Source organism: Notothenia rossii (assembly GCF_949606895.1).
Source record: "Notothenia rossii genome assembly, chromosome: 1".
In the NCBI taxonomy this organism is placed as follows: Eukaryota; Metazoa; Chordata; class Actinopteri; order Perciformes; family Nototheniidae; genus Notothenia; species Notothenia rossii.
Genome location: NC_136912.1, coordinates 88,947,373 through 88,968,862, shown reverse-complemented (window position 1 = coordinate 88,968,862; position 21,490 = coordinate 88,947,373). Strand labels below are relative to the sequence as shown.

The following is a 21,490-nucleotide window of genomic DNA, read 5'->3' as shown; positions in this document are numbered from 1 at the left end:
ACAGACCGAAGGGAAGTACTCTGTATTCGTAACAGATCCCCTGAAATGCGAACCTCAGATATTTCCTGTGTGGGTAATATACTGGGATGTGGAAATACGCATCTTTCAGGTTGACTGATGTAAACCAGTCGTTTTGTCGCACGAGACGCAGCAGAGATGTGTGAGTGAGCATTCTGAATTTGTATCTTCTTAGATATTGTTCAGAGCCCTCAAATCTAGTATTGGCCGAATTCCGTTCCCTCCCCGTTTGGGAACGAGGAAATACTTGGAATAAAAGCCGCTCTGACTCTGCTCGGCGGGTATTATAGATATAGCCTCCTTTTCTAGAAGTGAGAGAATCTCTCTTTCTAGAATGTGGGCTGACTCCCCTCGGGCCTGTGAATACAGAACGCCCGAGAAGCAAGGGGGGGTGAAAGCGAATTGGAGTCTGTAACCCCGTGTAACTGTCTTGAACACCCAAGCAGACGTTGTGAGCATCTTCCACTGTTCGCTCCTTAGAGCCAGCGGAGATGTCACGTCTTTTGCCCTCTGAGTCTCTATTTGTTGTGTTATGGGGCCCTCTAGTGTCTGAACATGGTGGTACCCCGATTTGACAGTCCCCACCGACACTGCGCATGCGCGTGACGGAGGTGCCTTCACAACCCAAGCCGGCACTGCGCCTGCACGTGACGGTGGTAGCCTCACAGCCCCAGTCGTTACTGCGCATGCGCGTGGCGGCGGTGCCTTCACAGACCCGTTCATCGTCCGCCTTTTGAGAGAGGCCGTAGCTGCTCTCAAAAGGGGAACAAATGGCGGGCTGTTTATTGGTTTTATTGTTTTCTCTTTCATTTTTCTGAGCTGCGCCCTCAGCCTGAGGCCTGGATGCGTCAGCGGAAAATGCTTTATCCGAGAAAACAGAGCAATATTGTGACGTGTTTTGGTGCACTTGAGGATGGCTTTGAGGCATCTCTCGAGGCAGCGGGAACACATCTGGAGCTGGGGAACCTTCCAGCTCCGTCACCGAGGGAAGAAGAGGAGGCTGTCAGGCCGCCAGCTTCTTCTTCCTCGCCTGCTGGCCGAAATTCCGGGTTGGCTGCGCCTGGGCTGCAGCCGGAACCGGAGACTTTCTGGGCCAATTCGCCTTCGTCTCCTGCCTGGGCTGGGGACTCGGGGCGGGCCGTGACCTCTGCTGTTTCGGTACTTTAAACCGAGCAGCTGAGGTAGCTTGGGCGAGGGACTGCCGCTGTGAAGGCAGCGGCTGGACCCATCGAGGAAGACAGAGGTGGAGGGCCTCGTCTTCCTTCTTCTTGGACTCGCATCTCTTCTGCATAGAAGCGAGCGCAGATCCGAAAATCCCCTCGGGAACGATGGGCATGTCCAGCACATCCTCTCTTTCCCGGTTTTGGGAGGTTGGTGAGGTTGAGCCATCTAGCTCTTTCCTGCACCACCATAATTCCCATTGCCTTTCCCGTGGCCTGGACGGCGCAGCGTTGAACGTGGAGACAGATGTCCGTGATCGCGGCTATCTCGTCCAGTACTGCCGGTCCAGGATTACTCGATAGATCCTCGCAGAGCTCCGCTTGGTAAGCGGTTAGCAGCGAGGAAATGTTCAAAGCCCTGGCAGACAATGCTGCGGCTCTGTAGGACCGTGCAGTCATGGTTGACTGGAACCGGTCCGCCTTTGCCGGCAGCGTGGGGTTCCTGCTCGGTGTAGTCGCCATCCTCGGGAGGAGGTGAGCTGCCACCAGCGGTTCCATCTGCGGTATGCGGAGCAGGCCGAGCCTCTCCATACCGTCGCAGTCTAGGGGAGGAGGCACCCTGGATTGGGGCCTTGTTGCTGAAGGGCCGGTCTCTCCACGAGACCGACACCTCATCCAACATCTCCGGGAAGACCGGCAGGAGTTGCCTCTTTGTCCTCGTTGCTTGGGGCAAATGTTTCCCCTCGTAACGGGACCTGTAGGTCTCCTTGGCCATTTCGGGCCATGGGATGTCTAGGCTGGCTGCGGCACGCTGACACACGGCCTGCAGGTCTATGCTCAGACAGGGCGAAGCTGGTGTGCTATCGCCCGGGAGAGCAGCCATCGCTCCCGGCTTTGCAGCCTGAGCTGATGACACGAAGACATCATCGTCTTGCTCATCAGAGTCGGACAGGAGGAATCCAGAGGTTTCATCCTCTTCGTCCTCCATGTAGTCCAACTCCGGGACATCATCCGCGGGCGAGACCATGGTGAGGTCCAGTTGGGAGCCCCAGCTTGACACAGCGCGGGGCTCCGCTCGCACGTCCCTCGCTGCCACCGAGTCCCAGCCTGACACGGCGCGGGACTCCGGTTCTGCAGCTGCCACTACTGATGAGCCCCAGACCGACACAGTGCGGGGCTCCATCTCTGTGGTGGACGCCCCCGTGTCCTGATTTCCGTCCGGTAAATCAGAGGACATGAGGGAGTCCTGACCCGACAAGCTAGCTTGGCGTGCTAGCCGTCGGCGGAGGCTCTTGATGGTGAAGCGGGCACAATGTCCGCACGAGCCGGGGTTGTCGATAGCCTCCTGGGCGTGTTCTAGCCCGAGACAGGACGAGCAGACCTGGTGTGAGTCTGTGCCTGATATCTTCAACCCGCAGCCACAGAGCCGAGCCTCCGAGTCCCTGACTCCTCTGGTGTGAGGGAGAGAAGCGTCCATCTCGGTCGCCGTGGTGACGGCGTGGAGAGGACCCGCTCGTAACAGGTACGTTGCTGAGAAAAAATACTTCCCCAACTGTCGTTAATCCGGAGAAAAAACGACAGTGTAGAATTTTATTCTCAAAGAATATTAACTGGTGTGTTAATACCCTTTTTATCTTCCCCTCCTCCTGTGTGAGAGAGAAAAAGAAAAAACGTCCTTGCTACCGTGGTGTCGGTAGTGAGGGAAGACAAGCTAGCAACACGTGTGTTGCTAGCTTGAAAAAATCAAAACCTTACCTTTATTCCCGAGGAGAAAACGGCGAGGTCGATTTGCAATACTAACTGGTGTGTTGGTATTAACAGTCTTCTTGCAGAAGTATATATAGAAGTAGCCGGCGAGCGCCCGTCGACCGAAGGTTAGCTTCGTAAATCAGTCTGTGGACCGTTAAGCTAGCTAGCTACTGATCTTTTTCGAGATGTGCTCCGAAGCGAGAAGAGGTGTTTGAATGACGCATGCGGCGTAGCGCAAGCTACTTATAGGGGGTGGATTCCCTGACGCTGACGTCAAGATCACCAGCCAATCAGGATTGGCGTAATGAGATTAATGCTTCTGTTTGCTCCGCGATGAGGCGCATCCCATAGTGAGACATCGAACGGAGTGTTATGAATGAGAACCAGCAGCAGCAGGTTGTCACCCTAATAAAGAAAAATGTTTTGTTTTGCAGTTGGCTGACTCTCACGAACTGTTGGTCATTACTTTGAATACTTTTGATTGGCCCGTTGGTCTCTGTGTGCGTGCAAGGTTTTTTTTATTGTTTTTTTTTTGACAGTGCTTTTTATATCCGGCACATTCTTCTTGGTACATTGGTTGTATATTTTAAGACTTAATCATAAAAAGGAGATTGATAGAGACCATATGTGTGTTTACAACAATGATTCCCGGTACTTGTAACCCAGGGGGGGTATTTCTCCTTTTAGGTATGTTTAAAGATCGTGGCTCAGCACATGCAATAGAAAATAATAAATAGATAAAAAGAATATACCTAAATACTGATTTTATATGACGCCCAAACTTCACATGTTCAACTGATTGTTATACAGATCAAAACACACTGAAACATGCCCATTCCTATACAAAGAAATGTGCTTATTGTAGTCAGGAAGCCACTAAACATGTTCATTTTATAGATAAGAACTACATATTTTAAATTTGTATTTGGAATTTCTAGCCTTCAGTTTACAGTAACTAAAAAGGTGTTTGAAACCACTGTATTGAGTTTTGAAACTAAACAAGTTGGTTCATGCCTTTAGACTAATACATTTCAACAAGATGGTTATTAGCATGAAAAAGATATATACTGTAGCTCCCTCCAGAAAAACGCGATTCTGCGATCGCAGAATTTACCGCATAATCAGCAAAATGGCGCAGATTTTTAAAAGGCTGTATAATCCCCGCATTTTTCCACACAAAGTTGAGGAAAAAAAAAGTTAACTCGTCTTGACGTGAAGTAGTGATGATGATGACGTGGCGTCATCAGCTCGCGCATCACAGAAGGTAATCAACACCGTAGAGTGAACGTGTGGAACTCACACGAGGGAGAAAACACCAAGATGAAAAAATCTGATCCATCTCATTTACCGACGAACATTTCTGCTAAAGACCGGACAAAGCAGTACCCCGATGTCTTTCACGGAAGTGGGGGGAACCTATTCTGCACACCGTGCAACTGTGTGTTGGAGCATAAGAGAAAATCGACGGTGACGACCCACTTTGATTCATTCAAACATTCGAAAATGCTTTCTGCTGCTGCGGACAAGAAAGCCAAACAACTCACGTTCACCGAGGCATCAACCTCCAAAACGCTTTCGAGGGCTACAAGAAACGAAGTGAGTAGCCTACAAGATTGAAGCTGGTCAGATAACGAACAAGTAAATGAAAACAGAATGAGGCAGAGAAGTGTGTGTGTGTGTGTGTGTGTGTGTGTGTGTGTGTGTGTGTGTGTGTGTGTGTGTGCGTGTGTGTGTGTGTGTGAGAGAGAGAGAGAGTGTGATTAAAATAGCCCAATTGCTTTTACAATAAATAAACATTGAATGTGTTTAATTGAATAGGAAAGGGGTTTAACGTTAGTGGCAGGTTGTGTGTGAGAGAGAATAAATAAGACAGCCCAATATTTAAAAAAAAATCTATTCTTTTTGCAACTTCCCGCAATTTCACCGCATAAAATCACATAAAACCTGCATGTTTAATCGCATAATCAAGGATTTTAGCCCGCGTTTTTCTGGAGGGTCTATATAGCGATCAATTTGACAGGATTGTTTTGTTTCGATATTCTCACTGGCAGAAACAAAAACAGGTGAGAATTGTTTTGTCTCACCTTGTTTAGCAGTACGATAACGTCACTCTGGGACGATAAGAAACTCATTCGCACAACAATAGAAGCAAAAATAAAACCATGTTTCCTCGCAATAAAACTCCCACAACAACAATTTTTATACACAATACAAAACTTCCTTTCCTTGGAAACTTACCAAATTACAACCTAATGTCAAATAACATCCCCTGCTAAACTCTCCTCTGTTTGCAATGAGAGGGTGCATTAGTCCACAAGGAGGAAACCACAGTAACTCAATGCACAATCGATTGCCGAGTTGACTGCCCTTGGAAAATCAAATCAAGACCGACACAGAGGCCTTTAATAGTATGAGCAGGTAGCCCTGGGTGGTCTAAAGGCCCGTGTTGTCTGTTCTGCTGGCGCTACACCTGTGTTCAGAGGGCCTAATTCAATAAGAGCCCTGACTAAACAGAGATTTGATTTCACAGGAGGGAGGCCGCTAGGAAGACCGCTGAGTTTCAGTAGCAGGAGGAAAGGTCACACCGACATACACACACACACACACACACACACACACACACACACACACACACACACACACACACACTGATATTCACACATATCTTCACAGCACACTGTCTGAAAACATCTGCAAAACATGGACGTGAGTTACGCAAGAGAAACAAACACAGAGCTCTCCTCTCCGTCACACACCTACCCAGTGTTTATGACCAGCGCTTGATAACAAACAAAGTGAAAGAACATAGCATTGTTTAAACACAGCTGCAGACATCTTGAATGTATAATGTAGTCAGCGTGTGGACTGGTTGAGAGGCAACTTAGAGAGAGCAGATGTTACTCAGAGGCTCAAGTGACCGCAGATAGAACCAAGGACTTCTTGACTAGATCAAATATATATATATATATATATGGGACATGTCTAAGGATGGTCTGCTGGGTGTGCTGTCGGGAAAAGAACCTTGAGAGGAATGATAACATGGAAATAAATCAAATCCAAACAAAACAAAACAACAATAAATTGGAACAAGAAGAGGAAACAGGGAAAGGTGATAAAACAAAACTACAGACAGACTGAAAGGGGCCCTATCATGCCTTTTGGGGTTTTCCCTTTTCCTGTGATGTGTTATATAGGTTTTTGTGCATGTAGATGGCCCTCAAAGGCTAAAATCCCAAAGTTTCTCCCATACCACCCCCCCCCCCCTGCCGGAAACACCTCCATTGGCCTCCTTTGTGTACTGCTTTTACTGGCTAGTTCTCCAAAACATTGTACATGATAAGGGGCGGGACATCTCTAAGCGGTTGACCAATCACAACAGAGCCGACCAGCTAACCAATCAGAGCAGACTGGGCTCTGGTTTTCAGGGTGAAAAGAGGTGCTGCAGCACAGGCAGTATGAGATTAAAATAAAGAGCTTTTTGAACATTAAAGCATGGAGACATGTCACAGTAGAGGAACAAGATACAAATATGAACCTGAAGATGAGCATAATAGGGCCCCTTTAAAGAACAACTAAAACTAAAATGGACCAGGTGACACTATATTGACGCATGTGGTGACGGTGTGTGTGTGTGTGTGTGTGTGTGTGTGTGTGTGTGTGTGTGTGTGTGTGTGTGTGTGTGTGTGTGTGTGTGTGTGTGTGTGTGTGTGTGTGTGTGTGTGTGTGTGTGTGTGTTTTCAAAGTGATGTCTACACTATTGGAGAGATGTCATACCTTGTTCCAGGCCTGAGGAAGGAGCAGGTGCTTCCTCGGGTCCAGCCACAGTAAGGATCTCTCGAGGCGATACAGTTCCTGCAGAGACAAGAAAAATCCCATGAAAATCAATCTCCTTTTCTCTTTAACATTTTCTTTAGCTTAAATGTTGAATTCTTGACCCCAACATACTTTACAGGGGCTCTCCTCCAATTTCACTCATGAAGCGCTGGGCTGAAACTAACGTATTACTTTCATTATTGATTAATTTAGGGATTAAATCACACTGTGTTATATTGATTTTCTTCTTCCAAGGAACCTTTTCATTTTCATTAATTCCCAATCTCTGCAGGCTTGAAACGTTGATGATGTCATTCATCACAGTGAATTATCTTTCCTAATAAACTTCAATATTGAGTGGAAATGCCGTTTAGGGAAAAATCTGGTTTTATTTCAAGTGCTTTTTATGAATGACTTCAAGCCATTTAGGAATAAAGGGTAAAAAGATTGCTTTGATGAGACATTGCAGATACAGATGCAGATTAACGTTTCTGAATAAGCTTATAAGTGGTAAAAAAGTATGTTTATGTTATTGAAACATTCATGGCTTTGAAAGCTCTCTGTAAAAGAAACATTTTATTAACGCAAAAACAGTTTCACAAGCTCCATGTTGCTTGTGTTTTGATTCTCATACAGCATCGTTCATGAATGTGATTTATTAAATGTTCAGCCTCATCTCTTAAACATCAGATGTTAGGATGCCCTTGACAGCAGCAATCAGGTCCAACTGAAGTCCCTGTACGTTCATTTTTATACTGCACTGGTGTCATGAATAGAAATGACTGTATGCTTGAAAGGGAATCAAATATCTGTCGTTTATTTTCAAAAGTGGATGTCGGATGTCAAGCAGTATAAAAGGGATTAATTGGAGTTGACCGGTAATGTTTTATACCTCTGACATGGTCCTTTAAAGGCCGATTGCTTTTGGTTAACTGCACAACATGACTTTTTAATGACGGGTATGCGCGAGGGGTTAAACGAGGTTTAAGTGTCAATCTGCAACTGAAAGCAGACTGTAAAATGTTGAATTATTAACGATTAGTGTGGAAATAAATGTAGTATGAAAGGAAACACTCACAAATACTCTTCGAAAACCTGAAGCTGCCGAAGCGTGACTAAGAATTCTCGAACACACACACATACACAACCTTAACTCTCAGTCTCTCATCTAAACACAAACACTCACACGCTAAACGCACCTCAGAAGCATGTGAGCGTTTCTTAATGTGTTCTGGATTACACGCTTGTGTGACTCTATGGGCTCAGTGAACACACTGCACGCTTGACGTACTGCTGTGTGTGTGTGTGTGTGTGTGTGTGTGTGTGTGTGTGTGTGTGTGTGTGTGTGTGTGTGTGTGTGTGTGTGTGTGTGTGTGTGTGTGTGTGTGTGTGTGTGTGTGTGTGTGTGTGTGTGTGTGTGTGTGTCAGTGGACGCTAACGGGCCTCAGGCATGGAGACTAGGTAAATGTGCCAGTGAGAGAGAGTGAAGTGTGTGCAGGTGAAAATATAATTACTTAAAATATATGTATTTTAATGTTTAATTATGTATGATTAGTGGACTCAGGGTACTAATGCCCCTTCATTTTAAGTTAAATACATTCACAATGGCAAAACGCCAGAATAAAAACTAATCTGGAGCTTCTGATAATCCTATAACGGCTAGGTAAAGTAATGAAATATAATCTCTCTTTTATATTAAAGAAAGCGAATTAATGATGATCCCTTCTGGTTATGCCTTATACTTTAAGGCTTTGTCCGATGCTTCTATGTTTCATCAAAACAGCAGTTTTAAAAACAAAAACTAAATGAGACTACTAAACGTTTTCATGTTGAACGTTAGCCGCCTTTAGCTTAGCGGTGGTTGTGCAGCCATCCGTGATGTAGTTTGTTTATAGCCTATCGTTAGCTTTTCACTTCTGGCGATTGCATTAACGCTTTAAAATCATAACGATGTGTTAATATGTAGAGAATTTGGGAAAATCCCATAGAAATATTCCTTTGCCATGATAACTACTCGGCCTACAAAAGGTTTCCTCGCTGCACCACTCCATACATCATCATACACTCACTCAGTTACATTACAATTACATCATTAATGTTAATCTAAAAACAATAATCATGATTGCAGCGAGGCTTTACAAGGCTTTATCATACACAATGCTATAAAATATAAAACCAACATCAAGCTCCCAGACATACTCTTACTGTACGTCCCATAATAAACTCCAGAGATGGTTTGACCCTTTTTAATAGACCCCTCTCTCTATGTTAGACGTAAAGTGGGGGATCTAACCGTAAGCCTGTGTCACTACAGAATATAAGATCCTCGCTGTGGCATTCACCGTTGGGACTTTACATGACATTACACTTACTCTGCTGAAGTGAGGATGTACCATCTCTATGGCACATCGAGTAACCTGGGGCCATTCCCCTGACCATATCGTACATCTGCTGGAAGTTCAACTGACTTATTCTCTGATGACGTTAAGCCTACCTTAAAGGGGACCTATATTGCAAAATGCACTTTTGTACGTCTTTTATACATGACTATGTGTCCCCGGTGTGTCAGGGAACTCACCAAGTGTCAGAAAACACAACCCTCTCTCTTTTCCTGCATACCCAGATCTCTAAAAACGGGGCTTTAACGGATCTGATACAGACTGATACAGATTTGAAAATAGTCTGACGTCATTGAGGAGTAGCTCTGCCTATATGGCCAACTCTCCACCAATCAGGGGAATGATAGGTTGCCGTTGCATGGTAACAGCATGGTAACATGATGCTAGTAACTCGGTCCCCTCCTTTGCAGGGGGGCGTGGTCATGCAAAGACAGGGTGGAGGAGAGCAAAATAGAGCAAAATGAGGCATGGCTAAAATACATGATGTTTGGAATTTTGAAAAAGAAAACGTATAAATATACCTTTATATAGGTATGGCCCTACAATATATTATTCAAATATAGCATGATAGGTCTCCTTCAAACTCCAGGGTTCCCAGGATGTACCTTACCATGTTATTTTGCACGACATGCCTTCTGCTTTTCAGCTTTTGCACAAAGCAGGGCGAGCGTGCATTTTTAAAGGGACACTGGATTGAAGCTTCGATATCATGTGTTATGCTGTCAGTTGCCTACTTTTATTATTATATTTTAAAATCATAGTTCATCTATGATAAAGATACGATTACAACCCCAGGTAAAATCGAATCATTTTATTTAATAGTGAGGTATTACACTTATGGCTTTTATTAGATTTCCTCCCAATTTACAGGAGCATTTTATTGCAGCAGTTAACAGATTATCACTTTGCTCAAGGGCACAGTGACAGTTGTTATTAGGTTTTGGTATGGAGGGAAATTGAGGTCAGCAGCAACCCTTCAGCTGGCCGAGGTGCAGAGTGTCAGGCTCAAGGACACTTGTAAAGGCCAGATGGTTATTAAATGGCCACCTAACTTCTTATTAAGCCCCCTTGCTGCCCTTTCTGCTCCTGGACGGACAGTGCAGGGTTCAGACTTACTTCATGCATCGGGAGTAGAGCTGGCATCGAGCCAGCGGCACTCTGACCAAACAGGAGGGGAAGGCGAGCAACAGAGTGTGGCTCGGCCGGTCCAGAGTGAGAGAGAGAAGCTGCCTGTTCTGCACAGAGTCCTCAGCACACCTGCAAGACAAGGCAAGTGACGTTTATTATACATGGCACATTTCAACACCAATTCAGATGGCTTTCCACAAAACATTTAAAGCATTAAAGCTCCCCTATTATACTGTTTTTCATCAATATATTATAGGTCTCAGATATATACAAAACATGTCTCTGAAGTGTTTGGCTCCAAACTTCTCTGTCTGTTACTTTAGATGAAAATAAGGAGCCCCTCCCCACGCCCCTCTGAGAGATATTTGGTTAAAAAGAACACAATGATGCTCTAGGAGGAGATTCAGGTGATAAAGGGGGGGGGGGGGGGGGGGGGGTGGTTACACAAGCCAACAAATCGTTATGACATCATAAAGTGGCCAAAATCTGATCAGCTCATTTTCAGACAGGTTTTTATATAAATGGATCAGGACAAAAAGTGAGAGAATCTTTTTTCCTGAAACTTTCAGAATCTCTTTCCACAGAGAGGACACATGGTGATGTATAAAATAAATGAAGAAGAGGATTTTGTACAATAGGTGACCTTTCAAAGCATTAAGCATTTGTCAACAGCTTTAAAATCAAAATCTGCTCAAAGATTGTTGGTCAACCCTGTCAGAGACTTTATGACTCAGCATACCATAATAACCTAGTGAGGCCACAACATTATCTCGGACCCAAACCATGTTCTGAACAGCGAATATGAACTGCTATCATCTAATCGGAGATACAGGGTCCCGCGATTCAATAAGGTCAGACTGAAGCATCCTTTGTGCATCAGTGAATCCTCACAGTAAACACAGAACTAAATCCCAGGTCAAACGCACGCTAACGGGTCATTGAGCCTGTTTTCTCTCAGTGATTGGGCTGTTATGTTTGTTGTTTGTTTTTCATGCATTGTGTCTTGATATTGTCTATCTTGATGTTAGAGCTGCTGTGATGCAAGTCACATTTCAGACTTGATCTGACCATTAAAGTAGTATTGTATTAAAGGTGGGGTAGGTACGTTTGAGAAACCGGCTCGAGATACACTTTTTGTTATATTCCATGGAATGCTCTTAACATCCTGATAGCAATGAATCTCTGAAGTGCTTTGACAAAAAATCCATTCAAAAATGTCATCTGTGGAAGCTGTAGTCAAAGGACAAAATAACTGGATGGCCTTCCTGCCTGTCAGCCTTCCATCTGTGCACACACTTATCTCGTGCCCTCATTGGTCATGTGCCCGTTTGTGTGTGTTGGAGGAGGGGCTCTGTGAGGAAGTGACAGATTTTCTCCGGTTGTGTATTTTTAAATGCACGCGCACTCAAGCTGGTTTCTCCGAAATTACCTACCCCACCTTTAAGGTAGAGTGCAACAGAAGCACACTATGAAATGACATTGAAGTATATTTAAATGGGATGCAGTATATTTCTATTTAAATCAAAGCTGTGTCCCAGTGGCTTAAAGGACTTTTATTGCACCTTCTTCCTTCAACTTCTTATATTTGTATACATATTTATTTAGTTTACTCTACAATAGTGCAACTGTTACACCTAGTTTCCCCCTGGATGAATATTCTGATTCTGAAAATTAAAAAGCCAAGAAGATACAAATTGAAAGAAGCTATAATATAAAACACAAGAATAAAAGTTACAGTGCAGTGTAAGGTATGAATAGTTATTTAATGAAATGCAGAGGTAGAACGTATAGTCTTCAGCCTGGATTTAAATGATTTGCAGCAGTCGTGCAGTTTTCTGGGAGTTTGTTCCAGAAATATGGAGCGCAATAACTGAACGCTGCCTTTCCATGTTTAGTTTTGACAGTAAACCCGTCCCAGATGACCCGAGTGATCTAGATGGATCATAATCTAGCAGAAGATCAGAAATGTGTTTTGGCCTTTAACCATTCGGTGCTTTATAAACGGTAGTATTTACTTTGAAAGAGAGCAAGCCAGTGTAAAGACCTCTAAACTGGAGTGATTTGATCTTTGTGTTAGTTAGGAGAACACACACAAAACTCATTAGGTCATTTCAATTACACGACCGAGACTTCATTAGACCTCTGACCTCACTCAGCATAACCGCAGTAAAAAAAAACTCCTTGTGACTCAATGTGAAACAACCAAACGTAAACAGCTCAATAAATAAAAGCTATAATAAAACTGGAAGAGATAAATAATGTAGCCACTTGTTACGGTGTCAATCCAGAGGTTTAAGGGTTTGAGAGGTTGGCCGGCCATCCAAAAACAGCCGCCAGCAGCTGAATCGCTCCTAATTGGCACTTAGAGCTACGATAGAAAGCACCGACCTGCCTCCAAACAGCAGATTTATACCTTTTTATACACAAGTACGCTCCTGCACCGGTTGGTTGTATCTGGATGGTTTATGGTAATAACATTGCGGCGGACCAACAGTCATTAAGACAAATCTATCATCCTGTTTAGGCCAAGCTCTGAGTCATTCTTCAGAGCCAATATCACAGAAAAAGCAGAGAAAAGGATGTAGGGATAGGGGAAAAAATCGAATAAATAACAAAAAAATATGCAGGAGAGGGCAAAGAAACACATATTAGAGACTTATGAAAAGAAAATATAGGAGACAGAACCTAGATCAGATACGGGGAGGAAATAGGAGAAGACATAGGGTCTATTAGTGCTGCATTTCTCTCATTTCCTGCTTTATTATGGCAACTGCACCTATCACAAAGAAATGATTTCTCTCTGTGTTGGCTTCCTCAAAGATGACTGGGTTAGCGGCCCTGTTCCTGTGTACCCTGGGGTTTATTAGAAGGCAAAAGGCATCTCATTGTCTGTGTTCGTAAGGGGAGGAGGTTGGTAGCCTGGCCTGGAGCATAAAAAAAAAGATCCTGAAGTGGCCGTGCTCTGGCTCCTGATTAGCTGGGAGCCTGCTGTGATCGTCGGACTGTCACTGACCTCCTGGTGGACTCATCAAATTATCCATCACACAGTGACTCCAGTCCACAGCAGCTCATTCATCACACAGTCTGCTCATGCCATCACTATCCCTCATTTTGTCAAGTCTGAAGCAGAAGCTAATAAGCTGAGGCACAAATTGGTGAGCATACATTGGGAATGTTCGGAGAAGAAGGTTGATTATTAAACAAAAACCGCACAAGCACTTTAGAGAGTACACGTTTCCAGATAGTTGGTTTTCAGAAATAACCGTCTTTGTTCCCCTATTGCAAAATATAATGGTACATACATCACGAGCACAATTACCTCGACAGGAAGCTAGTGTTTAGTATCATGTTCTCTCTTGTTTAAATGCCTCTAATTAGCCTTGGTGAAAGATAATTACCAGCCAAATCTCCCTGCATCTGTGTGACAATCTCCCCCCCGCCCCGCCCCGCCCTCCGCCCTGCGGCCATCCACCATGTGGAGCGCTACCTCTCGACGGAGAACAAAAGCAAAAATGATGATTGAAACGGCATTGTACCCGGTGTTCATTACGTAGTGACGGGAATCCAATGAAACCCAAAAACCTCATGTAAAATGCTAATTAAGAAAGGACAAGGAGCCCACTCCAATCTTTTGTCAGGATCCAGATATTAAATGTGATTCAGCTTCAGACTACAGATAAGAGGTCATCCTCCTGACATTTTGTAATTTTTGGTCACGATTAAGGATAATTAGATTTTATCGTCACTCCATTACTTTCTGATTTTACCCCTAATGCTATTATACAACATGTCTCTAGCTCATTAGGAGATGTTCAGATTTCCTGATAATGAATTGCAGCCTCGAATCTTGATTTCTCTTCTGTTTGCTCTATTTGTATTCTATGCATGGGGGTGCATCGGCTCAGCTTCTTCACAAATGATGTGTACCTCTCCGAGAATAGGTGAGCCTTTCTGCATAATTCAGGACGTGTCATGTTTCTCCTTTTTTTCCCCTTGCGACTTTTTTTATAGGCGTATCCCCCCGCCACCAGCGTCCCACGTTATGTATACATCAACCCCAGATGTCATTTAACCCCTCCCTCTCATCCGCTGCTGTATGATGTCTCAAGCTATTTTGCATAAAGCTCTCTATCTCCACAGGCTTGTACCGTAAATATATAGCTGATCAGTTTTTGAAATACGCTTCCTTGCAGAGAGTAAGATGAGAAAATTGAGACCCTCATATCTATGCAGTAAATATAAAATGAATAAATGCGTTAATAGAAACAGACCAAATCAGCTTACCTGGCTCTGATATAAAACATATATATCACAGTCTCTAAAAATAACTAATTAACACATCATGCAACAGCCTCACGGTGTCAACAAAACCACAGGAAGTTAGTGGGAAAAAGAAACTCTGAACATAACACCTGTAACACTAAAATGTAAGGTTTTCACATCTCGTTTTTCAAACAGATTAAACAAACTAGACAAGTTATAATGTGTTAATTGGGGAGTTTTAGAGCTGCTGACAGAGAAGAAGTTCACAATGCTTCCAGTGCTAGGCTAATCTGCTAGCTGTAACTTTGTTCATCACCTACAGACATCGGGATTCTCATCTCACTTAGAAAACAGCCAGTTACCATATTTCTTATGATTGAACCACATTTTCTGTTCGTTTTATCCGTCTTACTTATCAGGGTTGTATCCCTCCAGCTCCTCCAGGAAGATGTTGCTGTTGGTGACGCTGTTGTCCTGGTTGGGCATGATGAGGAACTTGAGGATGTTCCCTCTGCTCGACCCGAGGAAGAGGACGGTCCGGTTCCGGTGAGGCCCCGCTTCTGTATCCACCACGATCTTATTCAGCTGGTACCTGGAGAGGTTTAAAGCACTCCATTTAGAGCTGCGTGACTCATTTGGGACATTTCCTTCTTTAAAAGATAAAAGCACGGTGAAGCAGCTCCCAGCGGCAAATTTATGATTTAAGTGCATTACAGCTGATTGGTTTACTGTAGGTGTAAAAGACGCTTTTAAATCATAATATTTTTCTCTCGAGTCACTGCAAAATGAAGTGAATTCCATAGAGACGCAATCAAATTTGCATAATAAACTAATTATGGCAGACGTTTAGTCATTAATAATATCAGTCAAGTAAATGGGTCTGTGTAGCAAACAATAGCAGAGTGTGGCTGAACTACACACCGTCCTGTGTGAGTCAATAGACAAGAATAGAGGCCATGTTGGGCTGGCTGTTTAATATTCCTCATACATCGAGTTCCCATAATCCCCTGATGGCTGGTGGGCAGCGGGACTTCATATGGCGGATCGTGCAGAGAGAGAGAGAGTGAGGGAGTGCATTTATGAGCTACAGCTGCTCCACTGCTACCAGGCTTCAGCACCCAAAGTGTTTAAACTCAACAGAAGGAGTCCACAGCCCCAACACACACACACCATATGTGTGTATACAACCCTGTCTCCTATACTGTGAAACATCAAGTTTAAGTGGGATCAATTAGTATTTGAATAAACAAGTTATATATATATATATATATATCATGTTACGTCCCGTTAAAAAATGTACATTAACAGACCATTTCCGAATGAATAACATTACTTTAAGTCTTTTAATCATGAGTTGATTGAATGGAATGCTCAGTGCTGGCTGAAGTCATGAAATTAAGTTTCTAAAACACAGTCAGATGATTTCCCAGCATGCATTGTTTGTAAAGTCTCCAGAAACACTTTTTTTGTGTTTCTAATTTGCTTTGCCAAATACGAATGGATGAAAACGTAATTAGCGCCATGATTGAATAGAAACAGTTTTTTATGGGTGGACTTTAGAAATCATATAAAGGCTGTCATGGTGGATGACTGGAATACAAAGCATCAAAGTAAGGATATGATTATGTTTTTTGCTAAATGATCATAAATCATTGTTAATAAAGTCATTTTTGTCTTTTTTAATATCCTCCAATATCTCCAATCTTGATAAACCTCAAAATAACCATGAAAAACTTGTTTTATGCTTCGGTTGAATATCAGTGAAAATAATATTTGATCATTATAAAGCCTCTCTGAAAATGTTCATTAAAAACATTCCATGCCTCTCTGTAACATAATAACTCGGGGACATGTTTTGAGTTACACTGCTTATCTGAGATCAGTCTCACCTGACCATGGTTCGTACAATCCAGGGTCTCTGTCCTAGAGAGGGGACGGCTTCATCCATCAGAGGATGGGTCTTGACGAAGTTGAGCATCTCATCAGGGAAGGCGTTGGAGGAGTTAAACTTGGATCCTTGAACAGCACAGCCACCGGGTCTGGGGACAAAACGTTACAGCAGATGTTTAGCAGACCGTCTGTTGTGATTAACTCAAGCTTCTGTAAAGATAGAGTTAGATAATGAAGCAGTCTAGACTGTCTGAATGTATGCCATCTATCAAACGTTACAACAAGAGACTCATTCGATTCAATCAAATTAACTTTATGTTTAAAGTATTTTGCAAGGCTATGTGCATGAGGTCAAAACATGCCTTTAGATTGGCACAGACGATATGCTGTATATCCTTGTGAAAAGTGAATTTCCCACCTCCACATACATTTGAGTTTACTGAAATGTCTACAGGCCTGGGTTTTAACATTCAATACCACACACTCCAAAACCAAACAGCTTTCCTGAATACTGACAGTAGCTGGAAGAGAAGCAATAACAAGAACAATTGGTATGACCTACTGTAATACCCAACATATATTTAATGGAAAGAATATTTCTTTCCACGAGGCTTCAAGAAAACCAATTTGAAGAAATGGCTCTGTCAATGGATGCGGAGGGGGTTTAACAATTTTTTGTTTACATGTTATGTAAGTTGTTCCAAAGCCATGAAGTTTGTGCAATAGTTCACCATTGTCAGTAGGTGTGCTTGTGGATATGCGGATGTCCAACCTGTGAATATATACATACTGTACGTTTTTGGGGTTAATATGTTATTGGCTTTTAATTTGTACTATGTAGGATTTGTAATCTTTTGTGGAACTGCAGCAGGAGTCCAGAACAAATATTCTTACAGGGACAATAAAGTGTATCGTATATGGAAAGTGCTTCATACACAGTTGAGAAAAGTTGACTGATTGATATTGTGAGAGAATGAATACAGATTGATGTACATTAGGCCCCGGCCACAGGAGGACGCATACTGCTAAACGCATAGGATTAACGCAAACGCAATCGCAAAAAAGCTTCCGTCCACACACAATGTTCACCGGATAGTGTCTGTCCACACGAGACAGCTCCGTTTAGCACCAACCGCTGGAGAAGCTGCAGTACATGCAGGAGCCTGTACGTGGCGCTGTAACTTCCTCCACAAAAGCAGCGAAGAAGCCTGGTTGTCATGGTTGCCCTTCTGTTTATTCTCCGCGGTGGGGGCCGAGGGAACCGGGCAGAGTTTTTCGCCAGTCAACGTGTCTTAAAGTTTAAATCTTCCGGACAAAATTATAAAAGTGCCAGTCAAAGGTATTCTTTGTTATTTATTGAGCTTTAAAACAAATGAATAACGACTCTATATAATATAATAATAAAATACACGGAGCCTCTCTTTTTCCTCCCTCTCTTCGGACAGTGTCAGTGTCTGTCTCATGCAGCAGCGGATCCAGTAATGAGTGACCCGACAGTAAAATAAACATATTTATAACTAGTTTAGGTAGTTTGAGAGGTAATTAAAATAGCTAAGGGAGATGATCTGACTTGAAGTGTGTGTTTTGCTCCGTTCATCGCTGCATCACAGCGGGAGGAGCTGCAGGTGAGCAGAGCTGCGTGTCTCCATCCTGTCAGATTAGACTTCACTCGCGTTTATGTCCATATCGAGAGAAAGATAAATAATCTGAATTCAGTGTGCAGTTTACTTTGACGCGGGGATGAGCAGCAGAGGTGGGGAGAGGCGGGGCTATATTGCGTCATCATTATCAGAAAATGGTCGTATAGGTCCTACACACGGAGCCGTTGGACCCCCCCCCCCCAGAGCGTTGCGTATGCCGTGCTATCCACCTTGGGACCCGTTATCGTTTCCGCAGTTGTTTACTGTCATATTCGGTCGTCCTCGTGTGGCCGAACGGTCTATATGACACTAAACAGTAACGCAAACGACCGTGTGCGTCCTCGTGTGGCCGGGGCCTTAGAGTATTCCTCTGATAGCAGTCTAACCACAGGTGTGTATACATGTATTACAGCTCTCTGCACCTTGGCTTGGGGATGAAGTCATCTGGAACAGGTGTCCAAATGGACTCAGATGATTTCTGCTCCTTGAATCTCCCTTCAAACACCGAAGCCAGCTGCTCCATGTCAAAGGCACACACCGCCGAACCTGGGATACTAGAGAGACAAGAGACGGAGAGGTCAGACAGAGAGGTGAGACAGCGGGGAGACAGAGAGGTGAGACAGAGAGGTGAGACAAAGATATGAGATGGAAAGGTGAGACAGAGGGGAGACAAAGAGATGAGACAGAGGTGAGACAGAGAGGTGAGACAGAGAGATGAGACAGAGGGGAGACAAAGAGATGAGACAGAGAGGGGAGACAGAGGGTGAGACGAAGAGAGATCAGACAGATAGGGGAGACAAAGAGATGAGACAGAGAGGGGAGACAGAGGGTGAGACAAAGAGAGATGAGACAGATAGGTGAGACATCAACTGATAAAACACTTTGAAAGAACTCTAAGTCCTGTGTTAGGCTCTACTTTCTAACAGCAGTAGCCACAGAATGAATACATGTCAGAATAAAAGCTAGATAATAATACCATCACTGAAAAATAGGCTGTGAAACGTGAAAAAGCAAAGAAGTTTAAAAGTAGAAAGTCTTTTGTGACTGTGCAAAAAGGGAAAGGCTTCCAGCAAAGGTGACAAATTGGATTTGGGCTGTTCCTATTTTGACGTTGAACATTTCAACACAAAGGAAATTGTTACTGAGACGGATAGAAAGGCTGGATAAGATAGACGTCGTCAACTCCGTGGGCGAAGAATAGACATGCGGCGGATGCAATAGCTAGATTAGACACATGAAAAGATCTTGGCTGGAATTCCTGGAATATAAAAGGAAAAAGGAAATGAGTCACTGAATATTTTCCCTTTCACAACTTGTGGTGGGGAGGGGGTTCTTTTAATCCTTACAACACATCCGAATAAAAATCGGAGGCTGCTCAACTGCTCGTGAACCCTACCACAGGGAACACAACATCTGCTCCGGGAAGTGTCCATATCCTACATGCACACACCAACAAACAGAGACGAACTCATACGAAGACACACTATCTCCGCACTGAGATGCTACATCAAACACAGAAGTAAAGAGAGGATTGTGAGGATAAGATAAGGAATGGGTTTTTGAACAACATCCCATGCTTCACGCTCCAAGTCCCGCCTCTCTGCTCTGGATGTGTCCTCGCCGATGACTAATGGAGTGCGTGGTGTGAGAGCTAGTGACTAAGAGCTAATACCGTATAAACGCATTGAGAAAACCTGAGAGACTGAGTCACTTTCCACCTGCTGCTACAAAATCCCACATCTCTGTTTCTCTCCTTCTCGTTTGATGGTCATGATACTGAGCCGTGCTGCTTTTGAGTGCCCCCTTGAAAGCCACTGAAGGGTTTGTTTGGTAAGGCAGCGCCCGCAGGCTGGATTTCGGGTTGCAGCGGGGAGTCGTGCCATTTGATCAGGTCACGCCGTCTCCCTCAGTACTTATCATTCATGGGCAGGGATGTGACTCAACCCCGGCCAGCGTGGCGGAGCTGAAGGCGGATCCGATACGCCGCCTCCCTCTGGGCCGCCGGCACCAGATGTTATGTGTGACATGTCTGCCAGCCCTGCACGGTGCCAGCTTGGCTTCCTTTTCTCTACCTTATCCACCCCCCTGCAGGTCACTGAGTCTACCCCACGTCGGGCGCTGGGTTTCGCAGGAGAGAGCCAAAAGGCCTCTGGCGGTTTTGCCCGCTGAATGTTGGCTAATTAATTACATTTCCACTGTTTATAGTCTCTCCTTCCTTTGTTTTGTAATCCATGTGTGTCGATTTCTTGTAAACAACTTCCATTTTCCCATATTCAGACCACTTTTCTTTCTCTCTGTCCACTCGTTCTTCACTCCTTCTCCTTAGGCGCGTTCACACCAAGTACTTTTCCCACAAAGGTTCCTAAGAACTCTTCAGTTCTCATGAACTAAGTACAGATCGCGTTCACACCGGAAATTAGTTCCTGGGGGTGGATTAGGCAAATGAAGCCGCTGACGTCACTTCTTCTTCTTCTGCTTTGGGTTTACTGGCAGGCCGCAAACAACTTCACGGTGTATACTGCCGCCCAAAATCCACGGCCGGAAGTCCCCGGAGTTAGGGACTGGCTTCAGTAGAAGCTGCTGGGACTCCCAGCAGCTTCTACTGAAGCCTTCAGAGTAAACGGCCAGAACGCTGACACCTCCTCATCTCCACCGCTCCCATGTTTTATTTAGTGTTGTCATAAGTTAGTCTCTCTGCGTTTCTGCGCTGGGCTAATGCTAATGCTAATAATGATAATAAAATGGCGGCTTCACAAACGTTTTTGGGAGTTTGACGGGGCGTGGTTTGCATTCCGCCCAGCCAATCAGACACAGGAACCTTTTTCTCCCACGAAAGTCCCTGCTCTCTAGCAGGGACTGAACAGGGGGTAAAAAAGGTTCTCTAGAACTAATTTAGTTCCTGGGACTTTTTGGTGTGAACGCAACTAAATAGTAGTTCTCAGGAACCTTTGTGGGAAAAGTACTTGGTGTGAACGCGCCAATAGACTAGCGTTGAGTGACAGGCTGTCCAGAGAAGATACATAGCTCGTCCGTTAGAGAGGACTGCGAGGAGTCTGAAGTACTGCCTCACTGTTTAACAAGCTCTCCATCAGCTTGGAATAACACAAACAGTCCTCACAGACAGGTGATGCCTCGTCAGGTTGGATAAGGAGAGACAAGTGGGAGTCAGGGGAAGTTTCAATGTCAATCCTCTAATTAGGGGTTTAACTTTTAAAACGTTGGGATGTATTAAGTAAACATAGACCATGTGAAATATGCTATCAATAATCACATGGGAGCTTTAGCACTGCGGTTAAAAGGTTCAAACATTTAAAGGTCAGAAATCCTACACACTTAGTCTGACTCTCTGTATGTATACTGTACAAACTTCTCTCAGAAGGTCTTTGTATATTGTCCCGGATCATTTTCATTATATTTTTTTAAGGCTTTG

At 44.1% G+C, this 21,490-nt stretch overlaps 1 protein-coding gene across 3 annotated transcripts in view; it reads right to left on the bottom strand.

Moving 5' to 3' along the window:
- Nucleotides 1–21,490, bottom strand: part of sema6bb (sema domain, transmembrane domain (TM), and cytoplasmic domain, (semaphorin) 6Bb) — a 156,940-nt gene that overhangs the window by 42,221 nt on the left and 93,229 nt on the right. For all 3 annotated transcript variants that reach the window (XM_079640739.1, XM_079640741.1, XM_079640740.1), the window contains exons 11-15: nucleotides 18,483–18,614; nucleotides 16,420–16,569; nucleotides 14,943–15,122; nucleotides 10,256–10,396; nucleotides 6,702–6,779 (exon numbers count right to left, since the gene is read on the bottom strand). In XM_079640739.1, coding sequence (XP_079496865.1) covers nucleotides 6,702–6,779; nucleotides 10,256–10,396; nucleotides 14,943–15,122; nucleotides 16,420–16,569; nucleotides 18,483–18,614 — 681 coding nt within the window. The remainder of the gene's footprint in view (nucleotides 1–6,701; nucleotides 6,780–10,255; nucleotides 10,397–14,942; nucleotides 15,123–16,419; nucleotides 16,570–18,482; nucleotides 18,615–21,490) is intronic.